At 42.7% G+C, this 14,178-nt stretch overlaps 1 protein-coding gene across 1 annotated transcript in view; it reads left to right on the top strand.

The window, feature by feature from the left end:
• myo10l3 (myosin X, like 3) overlaps positions 1-14,178 on the top strand; it is a 111,269-nt gene that overhangs the window by 75,809 nt on the left and 21,282 nt on the right. The window contains exons 22-25 of the mRNA XM_041807540.1: positions 2,539-2,645; positions 9,440-9,838; positions 9,943-9,973; positions 12,803-13,615. Coding sequence (XP_041663474.1) covers positions 2,539-2,645; positions 9,440-9,838; positions 9,943-9,973; positions 12,803-13,615 — 1,350 coding nt within the window. The remainder of the gene's footprint in view (positions 1-2,538; positions 2,646-9,439; positions 9,839-9,942; positions 9,974-12,802; positions 13,616-14,178) is intronic.

The following is a 14,178-nucleotide window of genomic DNA, read 5'->3' as shown; positions in this document are numbered from 1 at the left end:
ATAAAGCCATAATACGCTCAGTAGCTTCTGCAGCATGAACACAACCCTGTAATCCGCCATTGATGTTCTGACTGGACCCGCCCATGCTGCTTAAGTGGGCTACGCCATGTGTGATGTAATCGTTTCCAGAAAGATGCAGTTGGCCGTCCACACGGAGACGAAACGCTAAGCATTTACAGATTTGTTCACTGTGGGACCTGGTTTCAAAAAGTAGCATTTATGGCCTCCTCCCGTGTATACTCCTGGATTCGTCTCCGTGTGGACGGGGCCTTAGTAAGAGGAGTGACCAAGAACCTGATGGTCACTCTGACTGGGGTCCAGAGATCCTGTGGAGATGGGACAAAGTTCCAGAAGGACAACCCTCGCTGCAGTCCTTCACTGATCTCAAAATTGTAGCAGAATGGCAATGAAGAAGACTTTGCTCTGTGCAGAACACATAAATGCTCACTTTGAGTTTGCAAAAAAGCACCTGAAGGACTCAGACTGTGAGGAACAAGATTCTCTGGTCTGATGAGACCAAGGTTGAACTGTTCGGCCTCAATTCTAAATGTTATATCTTGAGGAAACCAGGCACTGCTCATCATTTGCAACATAGTATCCCAACAGTGAAGCATGGTGGTGGCAGCATCATGCTGTGGGGGTGCTTTTCAGCAGCAGCAACTGGGAGACTAGTCAGGGTTGAGGGAAAGTTGAATGAAGCAAAGCACAGAGATATCCTAACCTTTTCTGCAGCGCTCAGGACCTCAGACTGGGCCGAAGGTTCACCTTCCAACATGACAATAGTCATGTTTACATGGACACTTTTATTCCAATCTGATTGAAATCAACCCGATTAAATGTTTTGGGTCAAGCGTTTACATTGTGTGTGATCTATCTGATCAGGTGTTTATTTGTGCCCGTTTTTAATCGGAATAGCGGCCACCGCGTCAACGGTCACCACTGGCAACCATAAATCATGTGACATACAGGTCACATGATTTATGGTTGCTATTGGTTTGCAGTGGTTTATAGTCCCGCGGCTCCGTTATTTCTCCGTCCCCCACTGAGGCCGATATTCCCCTGAGTCTTGGCTTCTCCACTACCGGCGTTTGAGTCTAGTGCCCCATTTCTGCTTGTGAGAACAGCTCCCGACAATACGTCACCATGCAGTTACGTCAAGACAAAGAGCATGCGCAGAAAGAACATGTCAGATCAATCAGGTGAAGGTGTTTACATGGAAGAATTTTCCCTCTGATCGGGTCGTGAAAAGGTATAGACCACCCCTCTGCAACCGAATAAATTTTTTATCCGATGGGGCTTGATCGGGTTGATTTAGATGTTTACATGCAGCAATTCTAATCAGGTTGAGGGTTTCACCCGATTAGAAGTGTCCATGTAAACGCAGCTAGTGACACTAAACATAGTCAAGACAAGACAGGAGAGGATTAGGGACGACTCTGTGAGGGTGGCCCAGCCAGAGCCCTGACCGGAACTCTATCAAACATCCCTGCAGAGAGCTGAAACTGGCTGGTCTGAATACTTCTTGAATGCACTGTAACGCTAACATACTTGCCCAGCTTTGACAGTTTGGCTGCAAGAAACGTGTGCATAATGAAACCTCTGCTGCAAAAAGTTTGTATTAAACTGATATTTGGACACACATACAGGCTAAAGGAATATTGCACCATAATCTGAATTTTGATTAATTGCTCGAGAACTTAGATTGTGCTGTCTTGGTGTCCAAACAAGCATCGATTATCCTGGATTTTAAAAAGCAGGATCCAGGTTTCTCATTGTGACATAAATCCAGTTGCACCGCTGGTTGGATCTCCCAGCCTGCATGTGTAGTCAGATATTTAAAATCTGATTAATGCTTGAAAAGGTCAAAGAACCACTTTAAGTTAATTCTTTAGGAGTGTTTTACTCAAGAAGGAGCTGCAGGCTATCAGAAGTCCCACAGAAAAAGCACCAACTTCTAGAGAAGTCTCCAGGAGCGAGGGAAGGGTTAACCAAACTCCTTTTCTTCCTCCTAAGAGCAAAGAGGGGTGTGACTTTCTCTCTGGACAGCAGCCACTATCCCTCCCCCTCATCCCTCCATCCCTCCTCTCCCTACCTCTCTCCTCCCCTCCCTCTCTGTGCCTCTCTGCCTGTGCACGTCAGTCGAGCTATCAGCGCAGCAGCAGTAGCAGCGTTTGTGGGGAAATGCTCAGGAAGGACGCCTGAACACAATGAGGCTCTGCAGCAGCGACTCTGCAGTCCCGGTGCCTGTTCCTCCCTCTGCTCTGCTCTGCTCTGCAGTCAGGACGAGCAGCTAGCCTGTTAGCCTCAGCTTCACACCACAGCTTCCTCTGCAGCGGGCACACTCAGGGTGCTGCTGCCAACTGACAACAGGGGCCCTTCATACGTCTCTGTGGGCCCTCTTTTCTGCAGCCAAACCAAAGGAGAGGAACTAACTCATCCTGTCTCCTTCCTCCCCCCTCTCCCTCTCCTTCCTCCCTCTCTGTGTGTCTCTCTGTCTCTGTCCCCTCCCTGTGGGCCGTGGCGCTGCTCGTCCCGCAGGTGTTCCTGAAGGAGGCCCTGGAGCAAAGGCTGGAGAAGGAGAGGGAAGAGGTGCGGCGCCGGGCTGGCATGGTGATCCGCGCCCACATCCTCAGCTATGTGGCAAGGTGAGTGGTGGAGTGTGGAGGCGGGAGGGGGAGTGAGTGGCAGCGACAGTTGTCAGTGTTTGTTTTGTAATAGAGGTGTGCTGCCTGTGTCTGAGTTTTAGAGAGGGGGGATATGTATGTGCATGTATTCACCTTTATGTCTGATTGTGAGTTTACTGGCAGAGCTTTAGGCTCCCAAAACAACAGGACATATTCATCTGAGCCTCTGTAAACATGCTGACTCACCACTGGATCAGTCAATTCAAACTCTGATTTTCTGTTCATGTTATCAAAGGGACTTAATATGCTGAGTATGGATGCACGTGTCACACCTAGTGTGTTTTGTGCTCAGGCAAAGTAACAGATTGCATTTACTTTACCTTCAGTAAAACACTTTGCTTTTCTACTTTTTGCATTGCTTCTTCCATTGAGTAAAGAATGAAAACTTAACGGCAAAAAGAGGAGGTCAAAGCTTTCTATGAACTTCATGAAACTTGCCTCTTGTTTGGTTTATGCTACCACATGTTGGCTAGGAAAAACTAGTAAGAGAATGGTTCTATGTTATGTCCATGACTGATATTTTTTCACATCAGATTTTACTTTCCATCTTCACCACTTCAAAATCAAAAGAACACACTCAGCACTTTAAAGCAGGGGTGTCAAACTCAATCACAGCAGGGGCCGGATTCTGAATGTGGGTCTAACCTGAGGGCCTAGCAGGGTCAACATTTAACTATTGAATGTCAACCTAAATGATTTTGAGCTTAAAAAGTCAACATGAGAAGTTAAAAACTCAAAAATCTGAGATAAAAGTGAAACTAATAAGTTTTAAAGGTAAAAACATGACATTTAAAGTCAAAATAATGTTTTTAAAAGGCAAAATATGAGCTAGAATACTGAAACCATGATTTTTAGCAGTCAAAAAATGAGATTAAAGTCAAAATCATGACTTTTAAAAGTCAAAATATGAAATAAAATTAAAAACCATGAGTTTTGAAGGTCAAAATATGAGATAAAAGTGAAAGTTAGGAGTTGAAATGGTCAGCAAAACTGAGATTTAATTCAAAGTCATGATATTTAACGATCAAAATATGAGTTAAAAAAAAAATCGTGAAGTTAAATTGTCAAAATATGAAATAAACTTTCAAATTTACGAGTTTTAAAAGTCAAAATATGAAATAAAATAAAAAATCATGAGTCTTAAAGGTAAGATATGAGATAAAAGTCAAAGTTAGGAGTTGAAAAAGGTCAAAACATGAGATAAAAGTCAAAATCATGACTTTAAAAGGTCAAATAAGATTTAAAATTTGAAATTTTGAATCTAAAAGTTAAAAATATGAGATAAAAAGTCAAAGTTATAAGATGTAAAGGTTAAAATATGAAATAAACAGTCAAAACCATAACTTTTAGTCACAACTGTGAGATGTAAAATTGAAAATATAGAGAGAAAACAAATTTCTCCTATGTTACTGACTTTATATCAATTGTTTTTTTTTGTTTTTTTTTGTTTTTTTACTGTTTCCTTTTTCTAATTTTCATGACTCAGCAAGGATATTATAAATCATCAAGGTTAAGATTACATCTTTATACTGGAGGAAATCTGCAGACCTCATACTGGTGGACCAGTCCTAATAAAAATATCATATGATCTGGTGGGCCGGGTAAAACTGTTCCACGAGCCGAATTTGGCTCCTGGGTCTTGAGTTTGACAAATTGCAATACCATGAGTGTCCACTTGAGGCTGACTGCAGGAACACATCACGTTAAAAAGCCGTTTTTTACACTAGAAATAAGCTGGTTTACAGCCTAGTTTACAAAACCAAACATGTCCCATTAGCTAATGTCTTCATGTGCTCTCACTGGACGGAGGTTGAATTTTTTTGTACCACAATGGTTTAGATTATATTTAGGAAAAACCTCACTGCACACTAGTTGGTGCGTCTCATTTGAATTTGATTGACAGATAGCTTGACAGGCAGACGCTACCTATCTGTCAACCAGAATGCTAGCTAGCTGGCTGACAGGAAGTCAAGCTCAGTGGGTCAGACTGTAGGTTCGGTTGAGACGGCTATTTCAGTGTTTAAGCCGCCACGGATTGGTTCCAAAAGCAGTGTGAGTCTGCCTATTGTAATCAAACAGCTGATGTCACACAGGCTTTGTCCAGTTCTTTCTACAGTCTTTGGTTCTGGCCCAGCTTTAAAGTTCCTGTAAAGTGAAATCCAAACTTTGTGTCTTAACACTCTAGATAAGTTGGAATATGGTTGCTGTAAACATGTGAAAAAACTGAGATCTATGTGTGACTGAATTTTTATTCAGGCCGTTAAAAACTTATTCACTTCTCTCCTGGCTGTGTTTAATGTGGGCGGGGCAAAAAAATCTGAGCCCATGACATCACCAGTCTTACCCTGCCTCTTTAAAGTAAAATCACAGAGCAGTTCATCTCAGTCCAGTCTGTTGTTAGCCGATGTCTCTGCCATTATTGAAAGTTTACAGCTACATGCTGTGTTTTTGTTCATTTTAGGTAAATTTCTCAAATCTATCAGCCTCGGTGGCCTACAGGCCATTAAAACAATCATAACAGAGAGATTTGTACCAGAAAACAGTAAATGTAATCCTAAGGTTCTATCTGTCTGCTCTGATCAGAGAGGATCGTCTTTCTCCTGAGTGGGCGTGGCTTCAGCTCATTCAAGTGACACGCCCACACCATCCCAGAACAGCCTAATTTTTCATGATTTTGAAGCTTCATTTTATAAACTTAGAGATGTTTTTCATGACTGAAATTTGACCAAGTGCTTCATAACACAGTAACCTGTCATACAACAAACCTAAAATAAAGATTTTTTATCACTATACGGGGACTTTAGAGCTCCGCTGTGTCCCCATGTTTAAAGTTATATGTGCCTGTCAGTGATAGGTGGAGGAAATGGTTGGAGGAGAAGGTGTTGGAGCAGGAGCTTTACAGGATTTGCAAATAAAAAGCAGCTTTGCAGCAAAGCTTTTGCCCATACTAGGACAGAGTCTCAACGAAAGAAAGCTTTATTTGCAGATTACAGCAACAAATATCTTCATTTTCTTGACCATGCTAAAACCCTGTTATCTTAAAAACTTAAAAACAAAATGTGCACATAACTGTCAGTAGTGCAGCTGGTTAGAAATTGGAAATGCAGTGGGGTCTAAAAGTTTATTTGATTTATTGAAATGGTCTTGAAAAGTATTACATTTGAAGTCAGATTTTCTGTCTACATGTGTAGGTGTAGGAGGTTTAATACTTTGAAAAGTCTTTGGCCACCATTATCTAACCATTCCCACTGGAAAGAGCCTGAATGAGAGTGGTTTTATTTTCAAACGTGGACATGATCCTCAGCAGACTGCTGATGTAGTGAAATCATTTCTGTAGAGATTAACAGCTGATAGTTTGGTGTAGATATTTAAATAGTTAGAAATGATATGCACAGATAAAGAAATATAAACAAAACAGCAGAAATGTAAAGATAATCTCTGGGATACTGGTATGATGAAGAAGCCTGTAAAATGCTGAAAGATTACTCAAGAAACCTAAAAGACTGTCTCTATAAAAGTGCTGACTCTTGTTTTATTTCGAAAAATCTGATTATCATTTAACTCTGTTAAAACAAAAATGCTCGTGATGGCACAGATGTGTTTGAGTTCTCCACCTTTGTCCTGTAATTTGTTAAATAGTGATGAAAGCTCTGCTATTTCTAATATTAGATGGAATCAGAATCTGAATCAGATTTATTACTAAGTAGGTTTACATATGCTAGGTTTTAGACTTGGTGTTTTGGTGCATAAACAATAAACAACAGTAGAATAAAGAAGTAAAGCAGCAGTTCTCCCACTTTTAAGGAAAGGGAATGAGATTAAAACAGCAAAATAAATAAATAAATAAATTAGATATTAAGGACATAATGCAGGGGTGTCAAACTCAAGGCCCGGGGGCCAACTCTGGCCCATGTTACAGTTTTATCCGGCCCACGAGTTCACAGCATATTTCTATTATAACCGTCCCTCTGGAGGGCTGCAGATTTCTTCCTGATTAAAAATGTAAACTTAACTGGGATGATTTAAAACATCCTTGAGAAATCAAAAATCTGAGAAGAAAAGAGTAAAAAAAATCTGATAAAATTCAGAAATGCAGGAAAAGAAATTTATCAAGTCATAATTTTGCATCTCAAAATTATGACTCAAACTTATAACTTCAACTTTTTATTACCTCTGCCAAGGAGGTTGTGTGATCGTCAGGGTTTGTTCGTTAGTTTGTTTGTTAGCAAAGTAACTCAAAAAGTCAGGGACGGATTTTCATGAAATTTTCAGGAAATGTCAGAAATGGCATAAGGAAGAACTGATTAGATTTTGGGAGTGATCTGGATCACCGTCTGGATCCAGGAATTTTGAAAGGATTCTTTTCTATTGGGAGATAGGGCTAATGGCAGAGCTCTGCGCTGTTACCACTTTACACCAGGAGATGGCGGACATGAGTAACTTCAATCCCAGCAGCATGTTGGGTGTGTTTCTATTCAAAGTTTTGGAGTTTATAGAGTTTGAAAGACGCACGCCTGGTCGAGGAGACTAGTCAGAGCGTAACAGAGAGAAAGACAGCGAATTGTAGCGAGAATACTCACAATGCTGGGAGGTATAGAGAAATATTCACCCTCTGACATGACCTTCAGTCGTCCAGTGAGACCATGGGTGAGACTGTCAGTGCATCTGTTGGCACCGGCAGGCAATGCTTCCACCATGACAGTCCACATGTAGTGAAGCCAATGCTTTGCTTCACAGTGTCTCCACCCCACCAGGGAGGGAGTAATCAGCGAAATAGATTTTGGGAGTGATCCGGATCACCGTTTGGATCCAGGAATGTTTTTAAAGGATTCTTCACTATTGGGAGATAGGGCTGATGACGGAGGTCTGCGCTCTCTGAGTGCTTTTCTAGTTTTATACTATGATCTATGAAACACCTAATATTTGCTTTTAATATGATATTTTGAACTTTCAGAGTCACAATTTTAAAATTTAAGTCATATTTTGACCTTTTCAACTCCTAACCTTGGCTTTTTGACCCCATATTTGAAGGTTTCAGATTCCCAGTTTGATATTTGAACTCATATTCCACCTTTTAAACTCAGGATTGTGACTTTCTCTGTCACATATTTGCCTTTTAAAACATTTTTCAAGTTTTTTTTCCATATTTTATTAGCGGTGGAATGAGGTTGACAATGTTGACAGGTGAGACCTAAATCCAGATTCCGGCCCCTGCTGTGATGGAGTTTGACACCCCTGACATATGAGGTGATGTAAATTTTGTCCCATGAGCCTCTTAAGCATGCGATTTACTGGGTTATGGGTTATTTATCACAAAATCTGCTTCACTTCGTTGAAACTGAGAGTTCTTGATCCAATAGATACCACTGCTGGTCTGGAGCCAAAACCTCCTATCTCCACAATCACCACTTTGCAGGGAATTACCAAAAAATCTGTTTTTTTTTAATGATTTATCACTGAATGGTCTTAGTCAGTGTCTTTTTAAGAAATATTTTATTGAGATTTTTAGATTTATACAGATGAAGCAAATAAATTAAAAAAGTGCCAACAAAACAACAGAAAAGGCTTGCATAGTAAGACATTTAGTCCAGGATATTCAGCATCTTTTTAAAAGTTTTTATTGCTTAAAAAAGAACCACAGACAGATGTAAATGATTTATGAAAAAAAAAAAGAAAAATTGAGTTACAGGGTTTTGGCCTGATGCCAGAAACATGGTTTTCAGAATTTGGGAAAAATGTGTCACTCCTGCAGCAGAGTTTTGGCCCTCCTAAGCTTCCAACTGTGAAATCGTTTTAAATCCATGCTGTTGCATATTTTAATGATGTTGTTGACCTCTGACCTTCTCTGTGAGGTTATTTTGAAAAGTCTAGGGGAGCCACTGATAAATCTAGCACTGGTGAGACTGTGCAGCTCTCCTTGGGTTCATTCTTTTCACCCTACAGTTTATAAAAGTGTTGAATTTGCAGATTTAAACACAAGTAAAGCTACAGATCAGGTTGAATGAGGCTCTGCTGTGAGGATTACACCCTCCAATGCACTTAACGATGACATTTTGCAAGAGATCATAAGTTCGACCACTTTTGGATGGACTTAAACTAAAGCCGTGTTTATTTGCACAGATTACTATCAGCTGCTCGGCTGATGGTGTTTTTATCCCCTGAATAAATCTCTTTTTCAGCCTGAGCAGCAACTTTTTTTCCGCCTCTCCCCTCTGGCTGTCAGACAGGACATCCATCACGGAGCCGCTTCACAAACCTGCACATGCAGACACCTCCAGGCGTGTACCGTAGCTGTCTCCCACCTGCCATGTTTAAGGTCACAGAGAGTCCTCTGAAAGCCTGCGCTGGGAGGATAGACAGGTTCTGATGACAGGTTGCGAGTTCTACTCCAAGCAGAGCCGTTGTGTTATTATGTGTAACATTAGAGCAGTCAGAGTCATTACTGTGGAGACTAGAGGTCAGAGATTCAAAGGCAGTGTGTGTGGTCCTTTTGTGAGTCACGTGTGTTGTTGTGTGTGTATTTTGTGCATGAGCAGTGTGTGGATGATGAGGCTTAGTCACAGGGCTAAACACAGCAGCCCACACAGCCACAATCAGACTCTAAACATTGCACATTTCACAATGCACAAGCCGCTGTTTATTTAAACCGGGGACGCCAGCGGGCTCATGGGAGGAGAACATGCAGCAACGTCACAAATATGTCTGCGGTGAAACTGTGAGGATGCTGGAGTAAATAAGTTTGCTTTTGTCACCAGGAAGCAATACAAGCGGGTTCTGTCCAGCGTCGTCACCATCCAGAAGAACTACCGCGCCCACTTCTGGAGGCGCATCTTCCTGCGCCTCCGCTTCGCCGCCATCGTCCTGCAGAAGCACCAGCGAGGGCGGCGGGCCAGGTCCCTCTTCCTGGAGCTCAAGGAGGAGAAACGGAGGCGAGAGAAGGAGGAGGAGGAGAGGAGGATGAGAGAGGAGGAGGAGGAGAGGAGGCGAGTGGAGGAGGAGAGGAGACAGAGGGAAGAAGAGGAGAAGAGGAGGAGGGAGGAGGAGGAGGAGAGGCAGCGGCTAATGGAGGCGGAGCTCAGGAGGAGAGAGGAGGAGCTTCGGCTAATGAGAGAGGAGGAGGAGAAGAAAATGGCAGCTAAGGCAGATGAAAAAAGGTGAGTTTTATTACATGTTTACTTTATTTTTTTAGAAAATTGATGACTCAGACATTTAATTTCAGTGCAGATGTCATCTTAAATCTATTTCTTATTTCTTTTAGGACTTCCCTCATGAATGGAGTTTGTCAGAAGGTAATGTCTTTATATATACTTGGGCTAAATAATCCAGTTTTTTTTTTTAATTGCAATATAGGGATTGTATTTGGGATTTTTTTATAGTCCTCACCTTATTTAATAAATCATTTTATATTAGAACAAACACAATATTAGGATTGAATTAGGGCTGAACAATTTGGGGACAAAATATCAAATTTTGATTATTTTGAAACATGCAAGATGCAAAAATCCAAGATGGTTGAGTACGTGACCTGGGCTATCTCTGTGGACTGAATAAAAGGCTTATTCTAAGATAATAAAAACTGAATTTGTACACTATGTGGACAAAAGTATTCAGCCAGGATACTCAGTGGGGTTGAAATCAGTGCTCTTAACGGGCCAGTCCAGTTCTTCTACATCAAACCGTGTCTTTATATTCCTTCTTTTAAATAGAAAAGGACCTTCCCCAAACTGTTGCCACACAGTTGGAAGCATAGCATTGTCCAAAATGTCTTGGTATGCTGAAGCATTAAAGGTCACATATTTTACCCCTTTAAGACAAGTTTTTATTGGTCTCAGAGGTCCCAAAAACATGCCTGTGAAGTTTATTGCTAAAAAAAAAAACACTCCAGAATTGATTTCTGCATGTCTAAAAACCCCTCTGTTTCAGCCCTGCTCAGAACGAGCCGTTTCTGTTTCTGTTACTGGCCTGTCTGACTCCGCCCCTGACCACACCCCTCTCAGGAAATGTAGCACTCATGATATTAGAGACCCTTTCCCCAAAGTTTAGACTGGGATTCGAACATCAATCTCCCAGATTGTAGTCAGCAGGGTAACCCACTGAGCTATCCAGCATCTCAGCTGGTAGCTGAGAGGATCAGTAGAGGAGGGCAGAACTTTCCTCCAAGTGGGGGAGGGCCAACCAAACCTGGGGGTGGGTACTTAGGCCCCTGGTGAGGTCGTTAGATGTAAAATCTGAGAACAGCTTGTTCCAGCACACATTTTCTGAAAGGTGGAGAAAGAGAGGGGGAGAGGGAACGGATCTTTCTGGTACTTGAGGGGATTTTGGACAGGCCAGGGACACATATCTGTGTTAGAAAAGCCAAAAAAAAAGTGTTTTTTGCATAATATGTCCCCTTTAACACCGGCCTTCACTGGAGATAAGGAGTCTAGCCCAGACCCTGAAAAACAGTCCCATCTCATTATTCCTCCTCCACCAAACTTCACAGTCAGGCAGGTAACTCCTCCCAGCATCCTCCAAACCCAGACTCACCCATCTGACTGTAAATAGAGAAGAGTGGTTCATCACTCCACAGAATAAATGTCAAGTTCAGAACTCTTCGGCTATGGAATCAGCGTTGGTGACATTTAGGGCCAATCCTATTTTTCCCCCTTGGCCCTTCCCCCTTGTCCCTCAGAACAGAGTGCTGGGTAGGGGTGAAAACCTTAGACTTATTATACAAAAAACACTTTTTCAGGCTTTTCTGACACAAAAATGTGTCCCTGGTCTGTCCACAATCCCCTCAAGTACCAAAAAAATCCATTCCTCCCTCCCTCTCTTTCTCCACCTTTCAGAAAATGTGTGCTGAAACAAGCCGTTCTCGGATTTTACCCTCATGATGTCATGTGGGGAGTTAGCCCCGCCCTCAGGTTCACTTGGCCCTCCCCTCTTGGAAGTAAGTTCGGTCTTTCTCTCCTGATCTCTCAGGATCTCTTCTGTTTAGGAGAGCCACATCAATTAAGCCACATCCATTTCCTGAAAGGGGTGTGGTCAGGGGTGGAGTCCGACAGATCAGTAACATTTAAAGCCACAGACACAGAAACAGCTCATTCTGAGCAGGGCTGAAACAGAGGGGGTTTTAAGACATGCAAAAATCCAATACTTGAGGTTTTTTTTTTTAACAACAAACTTCACAGGCATGTTTTCTGTACCTCTGAGACGGATATGAAGTTGTCATAAAAGGGTAAAATATGTCCCCTTTAAGAAACGAGACGCCACTTGACTGCTGTGCATCATCACACATAGCCAATAAAAATTGCATTATTGGAGGTGACAATAAAGCTTCAACTTACAATCATTTATAGATGCTGAAAATATTTACATTTACATGCCTCCTACATAGTCCGTTGTGTCATTTTGCAAGTGAACCCAGTGCATGGTGGGAAATTCATCATACCCCTTGGTTTGAAGTGTGGTCATTGAAAATTGTTTCAAAGACTTTGTAGCACTTGGCCCTCGTCACCTGACATGAACGTGCGAAACCTAGGTGAAGGGCTAAGGTAAGGGCTAAGGGGTAGAAACGGAATTGACCCTTAAACTCCATGCACCTTAGCAGTCCTTGACCCTGCTCTGTGATTTTTTATGTGGTCTTCTGCTTTGTGGCCGAGTTGCTGTTGTTCCTAAACGCTTCCACTTTGAATAATATCACTGACAGCTGACTGTGGAATGTCCAGCAGGGATGACATTTCACAAACTGTCTTTTTGCAAAGTTGGCATCATCACAGAACCACGCTAGAAGTCACTGAACTCTTCAGAGCGACCCGTTTAGGATCACAGATGTTTGTGAATGGAGACTGCATGGATAGGTGCTTGATTCTATACACCTGTGACAACAGGTGTGGCCAAATACTTTGTCCATTTAGTGTATATTCAGGTGATTTAACATTTATTTAAATAGGCCTACTTATAAATATTACGGTTCATTTTTACCAAGTGTGTTTCACTAAATGCTACTAGGCCAAATATTACACACTGAATCTTTAATAGACATGTAAACTGCAGTTTCAGGGAGGAAACTACATTATGAGGAGTGAATATGGTGCCATAATGAGTTTCCTCTGTGTCTTCTCTTGTCCCACCCACAGAAGGAGCTATCCCAGACTCTCTCCCACAACCAAACCTCTGAGGAGGAGAGCCGTCAGATGGAGGAGATCCTGCGCCTGGAGAGGGAGATCGAACGTTTGCAGAAGCAGCAGGAGGACGGTGTCTCTCTCCTTGGAGACGTCTCCCGTGAGGAGCTCCGCCAGATGAGGGACGCGGAGATCTACAGGCTGGAGAAGGAAGCGTCCCGTGTGGCGACTGAGTTCCTGGAGCTCCTGGACTTTGGTGGTTTGGAGCCATCCCTCTCAAGCGAGGAGAACCTCCACGATCCTACCGACTCCACTGCCCCGCTGGCCGAGGAGGAGGTGGATGAGGGTTTCCACGCCGAAGATGAGTGCATTCCTCTGCCAGACTTCCCTCCTCCGGCTGTGGTCCCTCTAGATAAGGAAGTATTCCAGAGTATCCCCCCTCCTCCGCCTGCTTTTGCAGAAGGACAAGTTGTGACTCCCGCCTTAGCCTCATCTTCTGCACCAACCAAGCTCTCCCCTCTAACTCCCAATGGGCTGAGCCATGCCTCCTCTCTCGCTGATTCCAGAACCTCCCGACCTCCTCTCCCTGCTGTGGTCACTAACGGAGAGAGGAGGAGGACAGGACGGACGTCAGACTTTGAGAACAAGGAGCCCACTCAGACAAACGTGCCGGACGCAGAGTCGGACTATGACCAGGAGGAGTTTGAGGAGGCTCATGGGAGCTCAGGTGCCAGCACAAATGATGGCCATATCACAGATGAGGAGGTGCTGCGGAAATCCTCCTGCACCCAAAACAGCCTGGACTCCTTCAGAGGCAGCTCAGACTCGGTGAGAAACAACAGACCATGACTCAGAGTTCAGCCAGGACCACAGTTAAAATCTTTTGTCTTTATTAGCAGTTATTAAGCAGAATGGCATTGATCAAGTCAGATATAGCATAAAGGACGAGCTGGGGTGGAGGAGGGTTGCAAAAAGCAGCTTGCAGAGAGAGCAGCAAAGCAAAGCCAGGCTAGAGAAGCTTAAATACATGAATGCAGTTAGCCAATAGAGGGAATCAGCTGGCCGTCAGCTGATTAGGACCTTCCTTAGATCAGCTGATCTCGATTATATGGCATTGCCTGATATATCTGATGCAAATTCGAGATGATTTTTTAAAATTTGCCAAAAACAAGAAGAATTTTGCCCAGCGGTTTTATGCAAAATAAAAGATCTATTCAATTTCCCCCTCATTTTAGAAACTCTAAATCTCCTCCTTGTCCATTATTGTCGTTTCATTGTGAATAAATGTTTAAACTTCATGCAACATTAGGTGTGGACCTCTGCAAGCCTGACTCTTCCTAAAAATATCAATCAGCTCAGGTTACGTTACAATCCCAGCAAACACTGCTGCA

Source organism: Cheilinus undulatus, linkage group 15 (genome assembly GCF_018320785.1).
Source record: "Cheilinus undulatus linkage group 15, ASM1832078v1, whole genome shotgun sequence".
Classification (NCBI taxonomy): Eukaryota; Metazoa; Chordata; class Actinopteri; order Labriformes; family Labridae; genus Cheilinus; species Cheilinus undulatus.
Note: the sequence above shows the minus strand (reverse complement) of the source record. Positions and strands in the feature narration are given on the sequence as shown.